The 24191-nt window shown below is 37.5% G+C and overlaps 1 protein-coding gene across 2 annotated transcripts in view; it reads right to left on the bottom strand.

Annotated features, from left to right (window-relative positions):
- SUFU (SUFU negative regulator of hedgehog signaling) overlaps positions 1–23744 on the bottom strand; it is a 158277-nt gene extending 134533 nt beyond the window's left edge. For both annotated transcript variants that reach the window (XM_051981314.1, XM_051981315.1), the window contains exons 1-2: positions 23337–23744; positions 13635–13769 (exon numbers count right to left, since the gene is read on the bottom strand). In XM_051981314.1, coding sequence (XP_051837274.1) covers positions 13635–13769; positions 23337–23536 — 335 coding nt within the window. In that variant the 5' untranslated portion in view covers positions 23537–23744. The remainder of the gene's footprint in view (positions 1–13634; positions 13770–23336) is intronic.
- Between the last annotated feature and the right edge of the window lie 447 nt (positions 23745–24191).

The following is a 24191-nucleotide window of genomic DNA, read 5'->3' as shown; positions in this document are numbered from 1 at the left end:
TTTTTCTTTTGTTTTCTTTGTTATAAGGGATGGTTTGCTAGATAGGGATCTATTAGGAAATTTTTTTAATGTAGGAACATAGAAAACACCCCTGCTATGCAACTGCCAAGGACAAAATTTATGGAAATTACATTGGCAGAAATACTAATTCAGCATACTAAAGATAGAATAAAAATAAAATAAAAAATAGAATCTAAAAAAAAAAATCTAAAAATAGAATAGTGGGAACTCTCAATTCTTTCCTTTAGTTTAAATAATGAAGATAACCTTCTGCGCCAGAGAAGGAATCCTCCCTTCCATGTGTCTAAATGAGGTCTATAGTCAGTGGCAGGTTCAGCTTCAGGAAAGGGTCTGAAGGACAGATCTTCCATGCCCTCCAACCCAAGGGAATCCCTTTTCTGTCTAGGTGGTCTAGATTTCTTGCATTTAGCAGGGGAAGTCTATTATTTTGTATAAACAACTGCCCTGAAATTAAATACTCTCTGGAAGAAAAAGCCCAGTGACCACTGCTTCAGGGAGGCCTACTTCCCAGCATGGCAGCAGAAATTTTCCTTTGCTCTGTAAAACTTTAGGCAGTTTCCCTAACTGGGCAAGTATATGTTCCCCAGGTAAGTGTGCCAGAGGAAAAGTACGATTTGTCTCAAGGATAAAGGTATGTTAAGAAGTTGTGAGCAAGACAAGCTTTTAGAGAAAACATTCAACATTTCTCACCTTCAGGTAGTCAAAGCCACAATAAACAACAAAAAAGAAAGTTAATATATCGCCAATGTTTAAATCCACTAGTGGATCAGACTCAGGTTGACAGCAAAACTAAAGGAGAAAAGAGATTTTTCACCCATTCAGATAAATAAGGTCTTTTCAGAATAAATCTAAAGTCAGTCTCTGGGCAAAGACAGGAAGCTCTGGATGAAGTTTTCAACCACAAAGAAACTGCTGTCTTTTTGTCTACATTATGGACCACATGAAGGCTAGTATGTAGAACAGACTTTCTCCTTACCTTTCTCAGTGAGAGGTTATATTAGGTTCCCCCTTCAGGGTCTCACTCCTAGCTTTCAAGCAACAAGCATTTATTAAATACCAACTATGACCCAGGAACTCTACAAATAGCTATATAATAACAAGATATTTATCAGATAAGCTAATCAAAAAAGGGAAGATACTAGCATTAAGAAGCATCAGATCAACTGTAATGGACTCTTCAACAATCAGGTAATTCAGGGCAATTTCAACAGACTTCTGGTGGAAAATGCCATAAACATCCAGAGAGAGAACTACAGAGATTGAAAGTAGATCAAAGCATAGTATTTTCACTTTTTTTGTTGTTTGCTTAGTTTTTTTCCTCATTTTTTTTCTCTTTTGCTCTGATTGTTCTTGAACAGCATGACAAATATGGAAATGTTTTTAAAAATTGCATATGGGAGAAGAGGTTCCAAACATGACATATTATGCCATGATGGACTATGCCATGCTATGCCAAGGAGCCTCTGTCTACTGGAATATTCTTTCCAGTGCCATCTTTTCTTTATCCTCATCTATTTCCTAACCAGACTTTATGCCTCTCTGTCAGGATTTCTAACCTTACTTCCAATCCCCATAATAAACTTCTTTTATCAATCTAAAAAAAAAAAATTGCATGTGGTTAACCCATATCAAATTGCTTGCTATCTCAGGGAGGCAGAAGGAAAGAAAAGAGGAAGACAAATTTGGAACACACCGTTTTGCAAAGGTGAGTGTTGAAAACTATCTTTGCATGTATTTGGAAAAAAATAAAATACTACTGCTGCTAGGGGAAAAAATAAAATTAATAATTGACAAAAAAAACTAAAGAGGGATCAATCAGGGAAAGGTCTCTTGTAGGTGAATTTTAGTTTAGAGCATGAATGCCAGTGAGGGTAAGAGACTGAGATGAAGAAAAAAAGAATTGATGACATGTAGACAGCCAGTTAAAAATGTGGTATCCTGAGATAGTGTCCTTTTTAATGAATGGCAAGAAGGCTATGTAAATTGGACAACAGAGTATCAGGGTGAAAAGCAGGGGGAAGTTAAGGTATGAGAAGACTGGACAAGGAGGAAGCAGTCAGATTATAAAGGGCTTTGACTAATAAAGGATTTGATATCTGATACTCGAGTTAATGAGGAGCCACTGAAATTTTATGAATGAAAGAAAGATCATGATCAGACCTGCATTTTATTTTAGTACAATAAATTTGAGAGCTACATAGAGGATTGGTTGTAATGTAGGGAGATACTTGAGATTGGGAGACCAACCAGAAGTCAAAATTCCAAATCTGAAGTGATGAAACTTTGAACCAGGGGTATGGCAATATCAGAGGAAACAAGAAAGTATAAATGAAAGATACAAAGCACCAGATAATATAGGAGAAATATAGGAGATGAGAAAGAATAAAGAGTCAAGAATGACATAATATAACTGGTTTCCTTTGTAAAACTTTTGTTTTATTTTACGCATTTAAAAATAATATTCTGAGGTGATTCAGGACAGTTCCAATGGTCTTGTGATGGAGAGAGCCATCTGTTCCCAGAGAGAGAACTGTGGGGACTGAGTGTGGATCACAACAAAGTATTTTCACCTTTTTTATTATCCTTTGCTTGCTTTTTGTTTTCTTTCTCATATTTTCCTTTTTGATCTGATTTTTACTGTAGAAATATGTATAGAAGAATTGTACATGTTTAACATTACTTGCTGTCTAGGGTAGGGAGAAAATAAACTTTTACACAAGGTTTTGCAAGGATGAATGTTGTAAACTATCTTTGCATATATTTTGAAAATTAAAAGCTATTAATGGTAGTTGTAGGAAGAGTTTGAAGGAAGTTTTTCTGATAGGGCTTCATTTTCCAAAGGAACTGAGTCAAATTTATAAAAAATAAAACCATGCCCAATTGATGAATGATCAAAAGATCTGTACTCAAATTCATGTATGTCCTAACAACATCACTACTTGGCATGAATGCCAAAACAGATTTTTTAAAAAAAGAGAGAGACTTCCAGCCAAGATGGCAGAGAGGACACACACATCTATCTAAGTTCTTCCTTGCCCTCAGACTACTTTTTTCATGATCCAGCCTTGGAATTAGTGCTTGACTGAAAAAACCCACAAATATATTACCAACAGAAGATATCCTTGAAATTCGCCAGAAAAGGTCTATTTTTGCTCTTAGGCGAGGATGGTTTGACCAGGCGCAGACTGCAGGCAGGCAGCAAGAAGGCAGCTCACAACGAGCAGACTGGAGGGGGGCAGGGTGTAGTCGCAGCCCTGGGAAAACTTGCGGGGAGAATGCTTCACAGTGTAAGCTTCTTTGCCCTGGCAGCAAGCCAGTAGATCAGCAGAGAAGCTACAAACACAGGGGATAAAGACTTCAATCCAGAAACACTGGGGTCTCTCAGGACCTGACCACACCCACCCAGCACCCAGAGTAACTCAGCACACTCTCAGAGTCTCAGAGAGTAGCTGTTGTGCAGGCAGCACAGCCATTGCTGTTCCACTGCTGCCTCACTGCTACTTCCTTTAGTCTGTGCAGGAAATTTGTAATACCACACAGCCCAAAAAGCAGACCACATTTGCTTTTGTTTGTTTGTTTGTTTTCTTTGATTCTTTTTTGTCAAAATAAGTAAAAGCATGCTCCTATTGATAGCTTCAATAAGGATAGAGAGCAGACTTCAAACCCCGAGGAGACCAAAAACAGATTGTGTCCAGATGACTCTCCAAAGGGGGTATGATTTGATCCCCATCACATAAGGCTCTCATAGAAGAAATTAAAAAACTCTTACAAGAGAGCTAGAAGAAAAATGGGGAAAGGAAAGGGAAGCTTGGCAAGAGGATTTGGATAAGCCATTCCACTCATTTAAAGATAGACTGAATAAAGAAATTAAATTCCTGAAAAACAGAATTAGTGAATTGGAAAAAAAACTATTGAATTAATAAATAAATCTAAGAGTTGGTTTTATGAAAAAAAAACCAACAAAATAGATAAACCCTTAGTAAATTTGATTAAAAAAAGGAAAGAGGAAAATCAAAATTGTTAGTCTTAAAAATGAAAAGGGAGAACTACCACGAATGAAGAGGAATTAGAGCAATAATTAGAAGTTAATTTGCCTAACTTTTATGCCAATAAATTCAATAACTTAAATGAAATGGAAGAATGCCTTCAAAAATATAGCTTGCCCAGATTAACAGAGGAAGAAGTAAATTGAGTAAACAGTCCCATTTTAGAAAAAGAAATAGAATAAGCTATTAATCAACTCCTTAAGAAAAAATACCCAAGACCAGATAGAATTACATGTGAATTCTACGAAACATTTAAAGAACAAATAACTCCAATTCTATTATAAGCTATTTGAAAAAATAAGGATTCCAAATTCCTTTTATGATATAGACATGGTCCTAATACCTAAACCAGGTAGGCTGAAAACAGAGAAAGAAAATCATAGACCAATCTCCGTAATGAATATTGATGCAAAAATCTTAAATAAAATATTAGCAAAAAGATTACAGAAAATCATCCCCAGAATAATATGCCATGACCAAGTAGGATTTATACCAGGAATGCAGGGCTGGTTCAATATTAGGAAAACTATTAGCATAATTGACAATATCAATAATCAAATTAACAAAAACCATATGATCATCTCAATAGATGCAGAAAAAGCATTTAATAAAATCCAACATCCATTCCTTTTTTTTTCCCCAAGTAAAAAAAACCTGTTATATAACTTTATTGTCTTTTTTTTTTTTTTAATTTGTGGATTTCTTTCTTTTTTTTTTTTTAAATTTTATTTTATTTAATAATAACTTTGTATTGACAGAATCCATGCCAGGGTAATTTTTTTACAACATTATCCCTTGCACTCGCTTATGTTTCGTTTTTTCCCCTCCCTTCCTCCACCACCCCCCCCAAGATGGCAAGCAGTCCTATATATGTTAAATAGGTTGCACCAACATCCATTCCTAATAGAAATACTTGAGAGTATAGGAGTAAATGGACTTTTCCTCAAACTAATCAGGAGCATCTATTTAAAACCATCAGTAAGCATCATATGTAAACTGGAACCATTCCCAAAAAGATCAGGCACGAAACAAGGTTACCTACTATCACCATTACTATTCAATATTGTATTAGAAACACTAGCTTTGGCAATAAGAGTTGAGAAAGAGATTAAAGGAATTAGAGTAGGTAATAAGGAAACCAAATTATTACTCTTTGCAGATGATATGATGGTATACTTAGAGTACCCAGAGATTCTTCTAAAAAGCTATCAGAAATAACCCATCATTTTAACAAAGTTGCAGGATACAAAATAAATCCACATAAGTCCTCAGCATTTTTACACATCACCAACAAAATCCAACAACAAGAGATACAAAGAGAAATTCCATTTAAAATGACTGTTGATAGCATAAAATATTTGGGAATTTATCTGTCAAAGGAAAGTCAGGAATTATATGAGCAAAACTACAAAACACTTTCCACACAAATAGAGTCAGATTTAAACAATTGGAAAAATATTAAGTGCTCTTGGATAGGCCAAGTGAATATAATAAAGATGACAATACTATCTAAACTAATCTATTTATTTAGTGCTATACCAATCAGACTTCCAAGAAACTATTTTAATGACCTAGAAAAAATAACAACAAAATTCACATGGAAGAACAAAAGGTCAAGAATTTCAAGAGAACTAATGAAAAAAAAAATCAAATGAAGGTGGCCTAGCTGTACCTGATCTAAAACTATATTATAAAGCAGCGGTCACCCCAAACCATTTGGTATTGGCTAAGAAATAGACTAGTTGATCAGTGGAATAGGTTAGGTTCACAGGACAAAACAGTCAATAACTATAGCAATCTAGTGTTTGACAAACCCAAAGATCCCAACTTTTGGGATAAGAATTCATTATTTGACAAAAACTGCTGGGAAAACTGGAAATTAGTATGGCAGAAACTAGGCGAGGATCCACACTTAACACCGTATACCAAGATAAGATCAAAATGGGTTCATGATTTAGACATAAAGAACAAGATTATAAATAAATTAGAGGAACATAGGATAGTTTACCTCTCAGACTTGTGGAGGAGGAAGGAATTTGTGACCAAAGAGGAACTAGAGATCATTATTGATCACAAAATAGAAAATTTTGATTATATCAAATTAAAAAGCTTTTGTACAAACAAAACTAATGCAGACAAGACTAGAAAGGAAGCAATAAAGTGGGAAAACATTTTTACAATTAAAGGTTCTAATAAAGGCCTCATTTCCAAAATATAAAGAGAATAGACTCTAATTTATAAGAAATCAAGCCATTCTCCAATTGATAAATGGTAAAAGGATATGAACAATTTTCAGATGATGAAATTGAAACTATTTCTACTCATGTGAAAGGGTGTTCCAAATCACTATTGATCAGGGAAATGCAAATTAAGACAACTCTGAGATACCACTACGCATCTCTCACATTGGCTAAGATGACAGGAAAAGACAATGATGAATGTTGGAGGGGAGGCGGGAAAACTGGGACACTGATGCATTGTTGGTGGAGTTGTGAACAGATCCAACCATTCTGGAGAGCAATCTGGAATTATGACCAAAAAGTTATCAAACTGTGTATACCCTTTGATCCAGCAGTGCTCCTACTGGGCTTATATCCCAAAGAGATCTTAAAGAAGGAAAAGGGACATGTATATGCCAGAATGTTTGTGGCAGCCCTTTTTGTAGTGGCTAGAAAATGGAAATTGAATGGATGCCCATCAACTGGAGAATGGTTGGGTAAATTGTGATATATGAATGTTACGGAATATTATTGTTCTGTAAGAAATTACCAACAGGATGATTTCAGAGAAGCCTGGAGAGACTTACACGAACTGATCCTAAGTGAAATGAGCAGAACCAGGAGATCATTATACAATTCAATAATACCGTATGAGGATGTATTCTGATGGAAGTGGATATCTTTGGCAAAGAGAAGATCCAATTCAGTTCCAATTGATCAATGATGGACAGAATCAGCTATACCCAGAGAAGGAACACTGGGAAATGAATGTGGACTACTTGCATTTTTGTTTTTCTTCCCAGGTTATTTTTACCTTCTAAATCCAATTTTTCTTGTGCAACAAGAGAACTGTACATATCTGTACACATATATTGTATCTAGGGTATATTTTAACATGTTTAACATGTATGAGACTGCCTGCCATGTAGAGGAGGGGGTGGAGGGAGGGAAGGGAAAAATTGGAACAGAAGTGAGTGCAAGGGACAATGTTGAAAAATTACCCATGCATATGTTCTATCAATAAAAAGGTATAATTTTAAAAATAAAAGGAAAAATGATCTATATGTACAAAAAATATACACAGCAATTCTCTTCTCAGGGCACAAGAATTAGAAATTGGGGAATGGCTCAATATATTGTTGTAATGGGCTGAGGCTCGAGTTGATGCACTGAGGTCCCAAGCACGTGAGGCTAAATAGTAATTGGACCATAATCTATTAATATATAAGCTTGGAGAAAGAATGGCCTCCGCCCACTTTTTGTGCAAGTCCTGATGTGTTGTATAGAAAATAACGATTTTGGTGGGTGGAGGCAGGGGAGTGGAAAGGGAAGAGGAAAGAGAGACTGCTGGCTGGTGTCTTGACACAGCTGCTCACATTGCGATGGCGACCGCCTTTCACCTCTGATCCCCCTCTGCTAGCTGGCTTCCTATCGCAGCTACCCATATTACTATTGCAATCCTTCTTGCCCATATTGCTATTGCAATCCTTCTTCACCTCTTCAATAAAGATTGAAGATTTTTCCCTTAACCTGAATTCCTGACTCTGGCTGATTTTAAATACGCGGTCATCACATATTGTGGTGTATGTTTATGATGGAATATTATTGTTCTGTGGGAAATGATAAGCAGATGCACTCTGAAGGAAAAAAAAAAAACCTGGAAAGTCCTTCATGAACTCAAGCAAAATAAAATGTAATGTATATAAAGTAATAGCAATGTTCTGAGATAACCAGCAGTGAATGACTTTGCTGTTCTCAGTAGTACAATCATCCATGACTACCCAAAAATCCTATCAAAAATTACTATCCATATCCAAAGAAGGAACTGATTGTATCTGAATACAGACCGAAGCATTTTCTCTTCCTATTCTTCCTTCCCCTTTAACTTAATGTTTCTTGAAGGTTTTCCTTTTCATTATGGTGAAAGATCTATTTGTTTTTTTCACAACTTAACTTTTGTGGAAATATTCTGCATCTTCATTTTGGGTGAGGATAAGAGAGAGAACCTAGAACTCTAAAATTTTAGAAAAAAATGTAATTTTTTTTTTGTTTTGAATGTAACTGGGGAAAACATTAAATAAATAAAAATAAAACAAGAAAAAAGTAAAAAAAAAATTTAAATTATTAATTTTTTTAATTAAAAAAAATATATATATATTCTAAGAAGGGTCCATAGGCTTCACCAGACTGTCAAAGAGGGCCATGACATAATAAAAAGATTAAGAACTCCTAATCTAAAGTCTCTGATGAACTGGAACCCCAAGAAGCTTCTACCTATGATGACATCATAAAGTTTTTCCCTGACCCATTTATTCCTCTGAAGCCCATCAACTCAATCACAACTACTCCATCATAGAGGGAAAAACCCAGAGTACTACAGGTCCCAGCAAGCACTTAGCAGATTCCACTCAGATCTCTCTTGAGCATGGCAGGTTCCCACATATTCACAACTCAAGGGGAAGGATGGTTAACAATGTTTCTCCTAGTTGAAGTTAGTTAAAGATGGCCTTAGGGCTCCTGGCAAATCATCAGTGTCTTCCTATTGGCTTTTCCCAGCTGGAACCTGCCCCATCTACTATTTTAGAATTAGCCTCATAAAACTACCTGATCAAACAAGTGCTCTCTTGCAGCATTTCCTCCAGTGAATGGTAGCTGTGAAATCACTTCTAGGTCTATCTCAGAGAAGTTGCTTTGGGGAATATGTGAGGAAAAGAGAGGAAAAACGAAAGACTCTACACATCCTCTGGGCTGCTATTCATCTGCCTACAGTTGATATATGGAGCAAGAAAACATTCCTTGTTCCTAAGGGGAGACACACAGTAACAGTTTTATAAATGTTTTGCTAGTTGACATAAAAGGGTTCAAACAAAAAAATACTGGAATTAGAGATTGGAGACACCTGGAGTATCTTGGGTTTAATTTTCTTTACTGTCAAATGACAGTTTTCTGTATTACATGATTTCTGAAATTCTTTCCTGCCCTAAAATTCCATGATTTGAATGCCATGTCTCTACCAACCTGCTGACAAATTAGATTTCACTAGAGAATATCTGTGCACCTTCTCCCTTTTCTTGAAGGATCTTGTCAGAATCAGAGAAGTAATATTTTCAATTTGAAATTTCCTAGTTTTCAAGTCTGAATTCCAGAATATACCATCTCTGAGTCATAGCTTTGTGTGTGTGCAAAGTTACCTCCGGAATCAAGTCTTAAGTGGGAACTATACAAATGAGCCACCCTATACAAAAAGCTTAAAAATCAGGGAAGAAAATACTTCTTCCTCTAAAAAGCCCTCAGGACCAAAGGGAAGTCTTGTAGGATACCATTTATAAATCTATCATTTATTTCTATAATAAAGAATTTAGTAAATATATGAAGACAGCCTTTACAGGTTCTATTAATATCATGATATAATGCTTGAAAGCTTCAGAGGCTTTGCAAGTCGCAGCACAGATTCAGATGGGGTCAGTCTTCTTTTGGTCACTCAAGATTGCTTCTTCTAAAATGAGTTCTCTCACGTTAATCAGGGAACTCTGGGGCCCTAATTGAAGATGTGATAGGCAAGCCAAAATGTCAAAATTTCTAAGTCACACAGGAAATGGTGTTCTTTTAACTGGAAATAAATCTGTCAGCAGGAAGGCCCAAGGCTAGCTGTGCTGAACAACCTTTGCAGGTTCTTATTAAAAAATATAAATTAAAGTCCAACATATTCATTTCATTTTCTACATCTGTTAGCAATTTTGATTCTATTATTAATATTATAACACAGGGTCCAAATTCAGAGAAGATTAGTTCCCATTCTGATTGCACCACAATGGAATAAGAGCCTAGGGATTATCTTTACAGACTATCGCTCTCAAACATATGGTCACATAAGATCTCAACTGGAGGAAACCCAGGAGAGGAAAGCTTAAACAACCCAATTAAAAATTCAGAACTAGTTATAGAAGATTCAGACTAAATTGGAGGAGCTATAGTGAAACTTCTAACTCCTAATTTGTCTCTTGTCTCAAAATCTTTTTCCCAACTCCATTTCATCCTCCACAAAACAGCCAAATTAATTTTATTTAAGTGCATATCTGACAACAGCTTTCTCCTGCTCAATAACCTCCACTGATTCAATGCTTTCAAGATGAAAAATAAACAATTCTGATTTGGTGTTTAAAGCTGTTCACAATTGATCCAACCTCTCTCCTTTCTATATTTCCTGTGCGCTAGGTCTCAGCCTAAAAATTTCTGTTCTCTAGATCTTTGCATAGGCTTTCCATAATGCCTGAAGTGTGTTCCCTCTCTTCCCTTAGGCTTCACAGAATCATTGTCTTCCTATTAAAAGGTAATTCAAGAACTACTACATAATCCCTTGCTTGATGCCAGCAATTGACTATACTCTTATCTTGTATTTATTTTATATTTATTTTGCATACATTTTTCTACTAATTCTCTCTGTGTACATATATATGTATATATATGTATATGTATATTGTACATATATGTACATATATAAATAGAAGCATATGTTGTCTCTCTTGATAGAATGTAAGCTCCTTAAAAGCAGGCAACTTTTTCATTTTTTGACCTTGTATTCCCACTATCATCCACATTTTCTCAATAAAAAGTTTCAGTTACTCTCTCACTTCTGATGCCTATAAATACGCTCATATCTTTCCTCATCTATTAAAAAAAAAAAAAACACCACCACCTCACTTGATCAAACTGAACCCAACTAGCTTTTGTTCCATACCTCTCTTCCCTTTCATGGCTAAACAAAATTCGTGAAAAGACCATCTGCTTAAGATGCTTCTATTTCCTTTCCTCTCTCTTTTGTAAACATTCTATATGTCATTAAACTTAAAATGTTCTTTCTAAAGTTACCAATGATATCTTAATTGCCAAATCTAATAGTCTTTATTCAATACTCATTCTTCTTGATCTCTCTGTAGCTTTTTATACAGACTCTTTTTCTCTAAACAATGCTCTCTGGCTTTTTACAATACTGCTCTGTCGAGGCAGTTAGGTGGCGCAGTGGATAGAGCACTAGCTCATAAGTCGGAAGGACTCTAGTTCCAATCTGCCTTCAGACATTTAAAACTTACTTGCTGTGTGAGTCTGGGTAACTCACTTAACCCCAATTGCCTCAACAACAATAAATAATAATAATAATGCTCTCTCTTAGTTTTTTTTTTTCTCAGTGTCCTTCCCTGAATGTTTATATAGGGTCTTGCCTAATATAACCCCCAAGCATTGTCCTAGGATCTCTTCTCTTCTTCCTCTATACTATTTTCACTTAGAAAACTAATCAGTCCCCATAGATTCAAATATCATTTCTATGCAGATGATTCTCAGATCTATTTATATATCCCTAACCTCCAGTCTAAAATCATCAACTGTCTTTTGCACATCTCGACCTGGATATCCCAAACTCTCCTCTATTCTGAATTTCCCTAAAATGAAAAATATCACCATGCTCAGTCACCCAGGCTCACAACATCAGTATCATTCTCAACCTCTTACTTGAACTCTCTCCACATATCCAATTTGTTTTCAAATCTTGTCATTTCCACTTTTCAAACATCATTCTTTTCATCCATTCACACAACCATCAACTTGATACAGGTCATTATTATTTAATGCCTGAATTACTGTTATTACAGTAATACTGACAGCCTGCTGATTATCTTCCTGCCTTATATCTCTTTTTTTTCATATCTAACTTCTACTCAGTTACCAAAGTGATTTTTACTAAATAGTAGAATTTGACCACATTATCCTCTACTCCAAAACTTCTTCCAAGTGCCCTTTTTACCCAAGAAATTTTTACATAATCCTGGATATATAGGAATATAACAAATAACAAATCAAATATTTACTAATAAGTCATAATTTCATGACCCCCACATAGAGTTAAGAGATCCTACATGAGCTTGCATCCCACAATTGAAAAAGCGTTGCTTTGTTCAATAAACTTCAATGATCTAGTGCTTCCTAAATCAAGTACAAAAATGTTTGATATTTAAAGGCCTTCACAAACTTGGCCCCTTTCTACCTTTTCACAGTCTTCTTAACACTTGACCAACTCCCTCTTTCATTTACTCTAGTAACACTGCTAGCCTTCTAGTGACACTGGCCTCCTAGCTGCTGTTCCTTGCACATAATACTCTGTTCTCTAGCCTCTATGGTTCTCAATCATAGTTGGAATATTCTCCCTCTTCATTTCTTGTACTCCTTAGCTTGTTTCAAGATTCAGATCAAACTCCACCTTCTGTAAGAGACCTTTTCTGATCCTATTCCATACCAGGATTCTGATCTCACAATTCTCCTCCCCACTGCTTAATGCCTCCCCTCTGAGATTATCTTCCATTTACACACCATATTTCTTGTCTGTACAGTTTTTTTTGCACATTCCCTCAAGCAATTTCAGTTGCTTCTTTGTATCACCAGAGCTTAGCATAGAACCTGAACATAGTAAGTATTTAATAAATGCCTGCTGACTGACTTGCTTGTTGATTGACTAACACTCATAAAACTCTGGGACATAAGCCCAACAAGAATTCCTAGAAGAACTGAAGAAAGAGATTTTTTTTTAAAAGAGCAAAAAATAATCTATGAGTCAAATAAGAGTGATAGAAGGAAAACTAGGAAAATAAATCAGAATACAAGAATATTATGAAGAGAGACTAGTTTGGTAAAAGAGGCACAAGAAATACTGAAGAAAATAACTTCTTTAAAAAAATCAGAATTGGCCAAATGATAAAAGAGGTACAAAACCTCATTGAAGAAAATAATTCCTTAAAAATTACACTTGGACAAATAGAAGTTAATGACTCTAAAAGAATAAAGTCAAAAGAATGAAAAAAAAAAGTAAATGTGAAATATCTCACTGGAAAAACAAATGACCTGGAAAATAGATCAAGGAGAGATAATTTAAGAATTACTGGACTATCTAAAAGCCATGATAAACTTTTTAAAAATAAGAGCCCAGATGTCACATTTCAGAAAATTAAGGAAAACTGACCAAATATTTTAGAACAAGAAGGCGAAATAGAAACTGAAAGAATCCATACTGATCATCTGAAAGAGATCCCAAAATGAAAACAACCAGTAATATTAAAGCCAAATTCCAGAGTTCCTAGATTAAGGGGAAAAAATACTTATGAGATCCCTGGCATCAAAACACAAACATAAAAGGTCCATAGAAAAAATGCAAGTAGCCCAATTCCAGGTGAGATTCATAAATACTACAAGACAAGACAACATCAGTGATGATTCAGCCAAGGCAAGCCTCAGAAAACAGAACATAAGTTTAAGCCAAAGATTAAGAAATAAGTTAATGGGTAGGTGGGCACATACTCACTCGTGGACTCTGTTGTCGCCATATAAATCGCTCAGTCCAAAGCTAACATAGTGCCAATGTTCCGGGACATTTGCACCTGGACTTCCCAAGTTCCTGTACATGCTAACATAGTCCAAGGGATCCGGTCCACCCAACCTGCAAAGACAGAGAAAAAAGTCAGTGAAAACTGGACAACTAAACAAAGCAAAGGACACACTTTGCAGATAGAAAAGCCAAACTTCTCATCAATCTTCCCTTCATCCATTTCCTTTGCTTTTCCTTGTATGCTACTAAAGAGAGGAAGATACACAATCAAGCCAATGGGTTCTACTACAAATTTTTGTCATCTGATTTCAACTAGGCCCTCACTGCAGTAACATAATCCTTTTATTCTTCCATAATTGACTATTTTATTCACGATAATAGCTATTCCAAACTTTCTTTTCACTTTTCTCATCTTCCAGATTAATTTCTTCCCCTATCCTCAGTTATCTCACAATTTACCAAGAAAATTGAGGCCAGATAAGGTTCCTTTTTGAGCAGCCAGCTAAGTGGATCTGAAGTCAGGAACACTCCCTAAATTCCAATCTGATCTGAGACACCTATTAGCTGTGTGACCCTGGGCAAGTCACTTAACAGGGTTTGCCTCATCTGTTTAAAAAAAAAAAAAAAAAAAAAAAGCTGTGAAAGAAAATAGCTAACCATTTTATTTTCTTTACCAAGAAAATCTCAACAGGGTCAGAAACAGGTAGACATGACTGAAAAATGACTAAATGAGTTCCCTCTTCTCATCTTATCTCACAATTTCTTTATATCATCCCCTACTAATTTCTTCATTTATCATAATCTCTTCTCCCCACCAAAGTCAATGTTTTCACATATTCTCTTGATCCCATCCCTTCTCCAGAACATTTCCCCCAGTATCATTCCCTCTTAAGGTACTAATTTTCTTTATCTAGAATTCTTTTCCTGCTGCTTACAAATATAACCAATCTCCTCCATTCTTAAAAAGTTATCAAGAGATCTTACTATACCCACTAAACTATCATCCTATATTTCTCTGTACCTTTCTCAAATTTTTTTAAAAAGCAGTCTACACTAGTTACCTCCACTTCCTCTTACTCTTTTCTAAACCTTCTGTAATTTAGTCTATCTAATGTCCTATTAGTTCTCTTTCTTAGCAAAACTCCTTAAGACTGATCTCTTTCCTCTCTCTTTTCTTCACTCTTTGAAGTCTACCTTCTGACTTCACCCCTTAATAAAAACTAATCTCTCTAAAATTATCAATCATCTCAACTATAAAGTATGGGTCTTTTCTTAATTCTTATCCTTCTTGACCTCTCCACAGCATCTGAGATTACTGAACATCCTCTTCCCAAATACACCTTCCTCTCAAGTTTTTGTGGCGATGTTCCCTTCTCTAGCGGACCATTCCTTCTTGGAATCCTTTGCTGGATCATTATCCATGTCACATCTTCAATTGTAACTCTACTCCAAGGCTCTGCTCAGGGCACTCTTTTTCACTTACATTCCCTTACCTCTTAATCTCATCAATACCCATAGTTTAATTATTATCAGATGATTCTTTAATAGCTACTACCTGGATTTCCACCTGTCTACTGGGCATTTCAAAATGTTTTGTACTAATCTCACATTCAACATTTTCAAAACACAACTCATTATCTCTACTGAAAAAACTTAGCTATTCCTCTGAACTACCCTATTTCTGTTCAAGGCACCGCTTCTCCTTCCAGTTAACTAGTCTAATCATTCTCAACTTCTCATTCACAAAAAAATATCCAGTATGTTATTAAATCTTGTCATTTCTATCTCTGACTTCTCTCCTACAAATCATCTTCTGTCCACTCACACAGGCACTATTACTATAGTTACCTAGAATACTACCTTCAACTCCCTCTCCAATCCAATCCATCAAAGTGATATAATTCTGATGTCCCTACAACATCTCAACTCCTAGTGTCTTCTATTATCCTCAGGATTTAAGAAATTAAAAATACCTCCCAATCTGGTAATATTCTACCTTTCTAGTCATATTATTATATATTATTCATCTCTACCCATTCTAAGGCCAAGCATACTGCCCTTTTTGTTGCTCCTCATATGTGACATTCCATCTCCCATCTCAGTGCCTTTCCACTGGCTATTTTACTATCTTTCCAACTTCTACCCTTTGGAATTTTGGTTTCCTTAGTTTAAAAGCTTGTCTTCTGCAAGAAACCATACTGGGTCTCCAAAGCAGCTACTGCTATGTAACTTATTTCTACTTGGCATAGACACTTATATATTGGCATGTTGCCCCTTCCCCCAATTAGAATATGAGCAGCTTGATTTTGGTTTTGTGTTCATAACATCTAGCAGATAATATAATGCTTGTTGATTCAGTGACTGATGTCATTTTCATCTTTCTGGTCTGGCCTGAGAGAAGAAAGCAAGAAATAATGAACAGAACACTACTATAATCTTTAACTACCAAAATCTTTATCTCGTATCAACTGAGAGAGTGCCCTTTAGAAATGCAACTTGGATGCCTTGCTTCCTGATGTCTCAAATTACAGATGATAAGCAATGCTGGCATGAATTACTTATTTTTCATTATGCCTGTAAACATGGCAAGAAGTTTCAATGAAATGCATGCATACTTTAGATGGAATCCAATCAATCACTGCTGAAAGACTAATAGGAACTCTGGGAGGCAATATTCCAAACTCTTTTTGTTCCTGAACTAAGGGTGTGAACTACACTCTTTCTCCTCTTTAGGAGGGTAATTCCTGAAAGACCATATTGTGCCCTATGTTAATTATGCTTTATTCTAAACAAGCTGAAAGCCTGCAGTCTGCACAGACACTAGCCTGCACCCTACAGACCAAAGCTGGTCTTTTATCATTGCAAAGGACAAAAGCCAAACTTGAGATAATTCAATGAGGCACAGCAAACTACAGCAAAGACTATGCTGGGCTCAACATGGCAAGTGCCTACACCTGGAAGACACTGTCCACGTGACTGCCTGCTCAAAGGTAGAACTGGAACATTAAACGAATTTAGGCCTCAGTGAAGCCTATTAAATTCACCACACAATTCCCCCAATCTGGTGCACAGAGAAAAGCAATTATTTAAGAACTATGGTCATCATCTCATTTTAAGGATTTAATTCAATCAAGGACTTAGTAATTAAGTGCTTTACAAAGCACAAACTTAACTGAAACTACCTTCTAAAGTCATCATTTGATTCTCAAATACTTTTTGCTAGTCCTTCTTTGAGGCACATGATTATTCAGTGCATGAATAAGTTGAAGGAAAGATCATTTCATTTAAAAAAATCTTGTTCATAAAAAACGCATATTGCAAATGATCAGAGCAGACCTATACTGGAGTGCCATTTAAAACTGGTTGATCGGGTTATGTACATCCTAAGAGTGTACCATACAGTCTCTGTAGAAATCTTTACTTCTAAGTATGTGAGGAACATGCAAGGAAAGTTTCTGTGGCATACAGCAAATCTAATAGAAACAGCTTCTGTTCTCATTGGGATGGACAGGAAAACAGAAAAGTAGCAACAAACCTCCATTTTCCACCCTCCCTTTTGTCTTCTGAAATTTATTTCACTAATTCTAAAACCAATGAAATTAAGAAAAAATAGGAATAGAGCTCTTGGAAAAAATCCCCACAGAGTCAAGAAAGAAACAATTAACAGCTGATATTTATAAATAATTTTAAAATTACCAAAGTATTATATACACACACACACACACACACACATACATATACATTTATATATATACACATATATGCACATTTATATATATACACATATACATTTATATATATACACACTTACATGTGTGTGTATACAGACACACAAATTTTTAGAAAATATTTTATTTTATCCTCACAATAACCCTATTAATTGGTGTTTAAAAAACAAGTATGTGTCCAGTTACTGACCTTTTCTACCTACTCTAGCTTCCAGCTTGAATGAATTTCCAAACCTGAAGACCTATCAAGTTTTTTCATCCCTCCAATTCTCAGCAGCTCAACTGCTTCTGTAATTCTGTTTTTTCTTCACTCCTTACAAGAGATGCCAAAGGTGCCATGTCAAGGGATAGAGATTGAACTTTTCCTTAAAATTCAAACTACATGACCAAAAGTCAAACCAAAGCTAACCTTGGCCCCAAGAATATTATGTTCTATTCTGCTATGCAGAAATTTGATTGGAAGCAGATGAGCATGTAGAAAATAATATTTTGCACTTAAATATATTATCCCAAGGATCCAAATTATCTCCCATGTGCTATGGAGAGAGAAGCTTGAAACACTCAACTGCTTGCTCAAAGTCAGTTGCCAGGCATTCAGTTGGTCCCAGGATCATACCCAGACTTCTATTGTGGATTTGTGTTTCACTACCTTCTCTGCTCACCAGACATCCTGGCCTTCAGCCAGGGAAATCACTAGCGGGCATTTCTAGCAGAAGAGCCACTCATACACTGTGGAAAAAATAACCAGAAAGCAACTCCATGCCACAACCAAACACTGCCAGGATCACAAGAGAATTTGCAAGTCAATCACAAAATAAAATAGCAGCTGAAATGGAATCCAATCCTAAGGTCTGTGAATTGTATGCAGATCTCAATTATTAAAAAAAAAGAAAAAGCCTCAAAGTTCTAAAGAATCTTTTCCTATGGGAGTTCTTCTTATAGTCTGCATTTAAACATCAGTTCTATGTCAGAAAACAGGGTACAACCAATTTTTTAATCACTCTATTTCAGCCACACACTAAAGAAAAATCATAAATAAGCTGGTTAATAATCCAATCCATGTTATGGAATATTATTGTTTGGTAAGAAATGACCAACAGGAGGATTTCAGAAATCCTGGAGAGACTTACACAAACTGATGCTGAGTGAAACAAGTAGGGCCAGGAGATCATTATATACTTCAACAACAATACTATATGATGATCAAATCTGATGGACGTGGCCATCTTCAGCAATGAGATGAACCAAATCAGTTCCAATGGAGCAGTAATGAACCAAACACCAGCTACACCCAGCGAAAGAACTCTGGGCGATGACTAAGAACCATTACGTTGAATTCCCAATCCCCATTATTTTTGCACACCTGCATTTTTGAGTTCCTTCACAAGCTAATGAACAATATAACAATATTTCAGAATCTGATTCTTTTTGTACAGCAAAATAACGGTTTGGTCATGTATACTTATTGTTTATCTAATTTATATTTTAATATATTTAACATCTACTGGTCATCCTGTCATCTGGGGGAGGGGATTGAGGGAAGGAGGGGAAAAATTGGAACAAGAGTTTTGGCAATTGTCAATGCTGTAAAGTTACCCATACATATAACCTGTAAATAAAAGGCTATTAAAATTAAAAAATAAAATAAAATAAAACTGCCTAATTTCAATAATAATAATAATAATAATCCAATCCAATATTATTTATTAAGCAACTCCCCTACTATAATGTGCTGGGCATCAGAGATACAAAGATACAAAACAATTTCTGTCCTCAAGAAGCTTACATACATAGGAATATGATGTATAAACAGAAAAAGTATATGAAAAAATCTGAAGACAGAGAATTTTAAGAACTCTTGGGGAGGCAGAAAAGGTTTTCCAAAGAATAGGGCACATGAGCTTCAACCTTAAAGGAACTTAGGAATTTCAATAGGCCAAGGTGAAGACAGACAGGCTATCAGAGACAGAGAAAAGAAAGTGCAAGAGTTTGAGAAATGACAATCGGGTTAGTTTGGTAGGAATGCAGAATAGGAATAATATAAAATAAACGTGGAAAGGTTCCCTAAAGCCAGATTGTAAAAAAAGTTTTAAATGCCAAACTGAGTAGCTTATTTTATCCTAGAATCAATAGGAAGCCATTAACATTTCTTGAATATATAAGTGACAGGTTATACAGAGGTGTGCTTTAGGAAGATTATTGTAGCAGTTGTGTAAAATGTGGATTGGAACAGTAAAGACTGGAACTAGGAAATCCAATTAGAAAGCTGTTGAAATAGCCAAATTCAAGATGAAAGGAGCCTGAACCAAGATGGCAGTCATTGAATGGGAAAATGATGTATAAGGGAAATACTGGATTCAAAAAGATTTGGCAGCTAATCAGACATGAGGGTAAAGAGGAAGAAGATGTGATGTTGAAGTTTTGGACTAGGATGACTAAAAGGACAGGGCTGCCCTCAACAGAAATGGAGAAAATAATGGCAATGCACAGATGGCAGCACAACAAAACTAAAAATGTGTCTCATTTAATATTATGTGTCCGCAAAACTGAACAAAGTATTCTCTACAAAGTACTTAAGCAATCCCAATTCCAAATACTTGTTTAAAAAAAAAAAAAAGTAATATCCTCAAAACCAGTTCTAGTCCTTTCTATAGACTTCCTTCTGTACATTCTATCTACATCTGGATCAACTGAGTAAGAGAAATATTTGCCCTTCCTACGAATCAACCAAATTCTCTTCCCCTACAAAAAATCTCATTGGGTAAAGTCCTCAAGTACTAAGTTTCACATTTCCCTAGAAGCACTTCAATCAAGTCAAACATAACACACATTAATATATTAAAGCAAAGCTTAAAGTCTTAAATTACCAAAGAGTTGATATGGACATCAGGGACCTTTTTAAAAGAAAATCAACACAGGACAAGTATTTTTTAAGTGCCTACTATATGCCAAGCACTGTGCTAAGTGCTGAGGATACAAGAGCAGGCAAAAAGCTGTCAATGCTTCTGTGCCACTCAGCATACTGGAAGAGAAAACATACAAATATGCACAAGTTACAGACAGCATAAATTGGAGATGGTCTCAGAAGGAAAGCCATTAATTAAAGAGGATTCCTGGAGGCAGAAGATGAGATTTTAGCTGAAACTTGAGGAAACCCAGAATACAAAATCAGGAAAGAGAGTTTTCAAGAAACGGAAAAGTGACAATGTCCAGTGTCAGAAAGTGAAGTGTCTTGTTGGAGGAACTTCAAAAAGATCTTTTGTCAGACGAATAAGGTATAAAGGTTGGAGTCAACTGGCCTATGTTAAAATCTTACCTTATATTTCCTAGTTGGGTGACCTTAGGCAAATCACCTAATCTCTCTCACCCTCAATCTGTTTACCTGTAAAATGGAGTATGTGCACTAACTACTCTCAAAGAATTGTTGCAAAGAGTATAAGCCAGAAATAGCTATAGAAATATGAATTACTGTTAATATTATTCAAAGATTTTTTTTTCAACAAAAGAAAAACCTGTAAAACCTAAAGAAATGAAAACAGCACAAGATATAGGAACCACTTCTCAAGATTCCTTCCACTGAACTCTGAACACATATGTCAGTGTCTCAGCAACCAGGAGAAAAAAGTCCTTTTCAAAAGAACAAGTGGCCAGGTCTCATTATCTGTTGCTTAGACAACTTTAGAGTCTATCCGGCTGCATACCACTGGTTCCAACATGAAGGTCCCACTAAACATTGACTGGACCTGCACAGTGGCACTTAAAGAGAAATGCTAGGACATTTGGTGAGGAAAAGCACTCAATTCCCAAAGGGAAAATCATGGGCTAAATGATTCAGAAATGGAACTCCCCTTACTCAACCTTCCCCTTTTTCCAGTCAACTGATTCCAGAGCCACAAAAAGAGCAGCTATCTCAAGGGGTCAGTTTCCAGGGATCTTTCCCTTCTTCCTGTCCCAAGGCTCCAAGACATGAACTGATTGCCTTAAAGGGACAGTTACAAGCTATAAAACGATTCTTATGAAACAAATCTTTATACCAATGTAGAAATACATCTTCTAACTGAAACAATAGTCTCCTTGCCAGAATTCAATGGAAGTTATCACTTTTCATTACACAAGAATCAAAAAATAAGAGTAAGGAGAGATTTCAGGGGCAATTTAACCTCTACCTGACTAAAATCTCCCTCTATGATCATTATACACTTCAACAACAATATTGTATGAGGTTGTATTCTGATGGAAGTGGATATCATCGACAAAGAGAAGATCTAATTCAGTTTCAATTGATTAATGATGGACAGAATCAGCTACACTCAGAGAAAGAACACTGGGAAATGAATGTGGACTACTTGCATTTTTGTTTTTCTTCCCTGGTTATTTTTACCTTCTGAATCCAATTTTTCTTGTGCAACAAGAGAACTGTACGGATCTGCACACATATATTGTATCTAGGATATACTTTAACATGTTTAACATGTATAAGACTGCCTGCCATCTAAGGGAGGGAGTAGAGGGAGGAAAGGGAGTGGAAAAGCTGGAACAGAAATGAGTGCAATGGACAATGTTGTAAAAAATTACCCATGCATATGTTCTGTCAATAAAAAGTTATAATTAAAATATATATATATAAGTATATATATATATATATAAACCCCTCCCTCTATGATATTCTCTTCTCTCTTTTTGTAGAGCCTTAATTTTTTTCCTTTATTAATAAAGCAAATATACTTCTTCCCACCCCCTAATATTTGTCCCTAAAGAGCCATATAACATTCTTCCTTCAAACATTCTTCACCATTCATTCTCTTATGGTCAAACAGCCTCAGTGCTTTAGGGCAATCAAAAACCATTTTTAAAAATATCCAAGAATTTGGAGTTAGAAGAGATTTTGGAGTTCATTTAGCACACTTTGCAAAAGAACAAATTTTGTCCCAGAAAGCTTAAAATGAGTATCAGTGGAAAGAGAACTAGTTAAGTGTCAAATAGTAAATCCAGCCCTCTCAATACAGGATTCTTTTTAAATCTTCCCCACGGAACCCAAACTTTTTTCCTAACCTTTAAAGTCCTTTTAAATTCATGTAAATTCTTCATTCCCTATATTTGAACCTAGTCTCAACCCGCTTTCTTCCACTAGGTCTACGGAAATGGAGGCTTGTGGTTAGTTCATTACCCATAAGCGAAAAAGAAAAAACACTCAAAGAAATTACTTTCGGAGAAAACTCCCAAAATTTAAAAACAAAAGAGGAAAGGAGTTTACCGGACAAAAACTTCAAACGCAAAACCTGTCCACGGTCAACAGGTCTCAGATCATCTGGCTTGTGTCTGAAAAAAGGCTCTCCCCTTTTCCGACCTCCACTCCTACCCAGCCATAGTCCTTCTCTTTTTCCCCCTCCTCTTATTCCCTTCCCCTCCCCCATGCCTAAGAGGGACTCCTTCCAACAACTCCCAAACAGGCAAACTTCCCCCCGGCCGAGGCAGCCCCCCAATCCAGGCCGCCCACTTCTTGCTCCCAGTCCCACACCTCCAGCCTAGGTCTAGGTCTAGGAGACCTTTCCATTCCCACATTAATGTCTTGTAGTCCACCAATCATCCTCCCCCCCATCCTCTCAGGCTCCCGGCTCCCTCCTAAACCGAAGCCCCTTCTCGCTTTCCTCCCCAGTGCCCACGGGTTCTCTACGCCCCGCCCCCGGCTCCACAGACCCCTTTTTTCTTCCACAGCCCTGCAGCCCCAGGCACCCCCTCTCCTCAGAGTCCCATTAACCCTTTGGTCCTCGAGCCCAGTTAACCCTTTTGTCCCCGTTACTCCCCAAAGGCTTCTCACTTAACCCTTTCCCTCCCTCCCCCCGCTTCGCCTCAGTGGCCCCTCCCCCCGCCCGTGGGTTAACCCTTCCACACCGGGCCGCGCTGCCCCCGCCCCCCTCAGCTAACCCTCTGCTCCGCCCCCCAGGCTCACCAGTACTTCACGATGGCGGTGACCTGCAGTGGGTTGGGCTGCTCGGGGTAGAGGCGGCGGCACTCGCCGTAGATGGCGTGTAGCCCCGGGGGAAAGAGTGAGGCGAAGGCCGGGGGCGCGGCGGGGCCGGGGGCCGGAGCCGAGGCTGGGGCCGGGGGCGCGGCGGGGCCGGGGGCACCGCTAGGCCTCAGCTCAGCCATCGGGGCGGCGGGGGCCGGGGCCGGGGCGGGGGGCGGAGGCTGGCACTGACGGACACACTGGCGGGACGGTAGGCAGAGTTCGTGGGTGCGACGCCCTGAGGCGACCGGGGCTGCAGCGAGGTCCGGACTCCACGCCTGCGCACAGCACCCCCGTCCACCCAGGCCGCCGCCGCTGCCGAGTCTGCCAGTGGGGCGCCGCAGGGCCGCCGGGCGCTCTTTGGGGCGGGGCTCCAGCGCCCTCTCTCCTGGTGATTATTGGTTGTCATCTATATCAGTCACAGGCGGGAAGGCGTGGCCTGACAATAGGCCCCGCCTCCACTCTCCCCAGAGCAGGGAAGGGTGGAGGGAGAAGCTGTTGGGCTAGCCCTGGCCATCTAGATGCGTTACCTGGGTGAGCGCGGGGCTCCGGGCATCCCTCGGAGACAAGCGAGAGGACCGCGGTTCTGTACCTTTGACGGCTACCGCTGCTCCCCTACTTGGTGCCAAGGAAGTTCCATCCCAGCTGACTGATTCATTCATTCGTCTTCGTGGTATTGACTTAAAAAACTAGTTTAGGCTTCGTTTCCCTACCTGCTGCACACCAGTGTCTTTGAACAACTCCAGGACATGTCTCCTATAAGACCGTGGAGAATCCCGAAAGGTTACCTCTGTCAGC

This window comes from Antechinus flavipes, chromosome 2 (genome assembly GCF_016432865.1).
Source record: "Antechinus flavipes isolate AdamAnt ecotype Samford, QLD, Australia chromosome 2, AdamAnt_v2, whole genome shotgun sequence".
Classification (NCBI taxonomy): Eukaryota; Metazoa; Chordata; class Mammalia; order Dasyuromorphia; family Dasyuridae; genus Antechinus; species Antechinus flavipes.
Note: the sequence above shows the minus strand (reverse complement) of the source record. Positions and strands in the feature narration are given on the sequence as shown.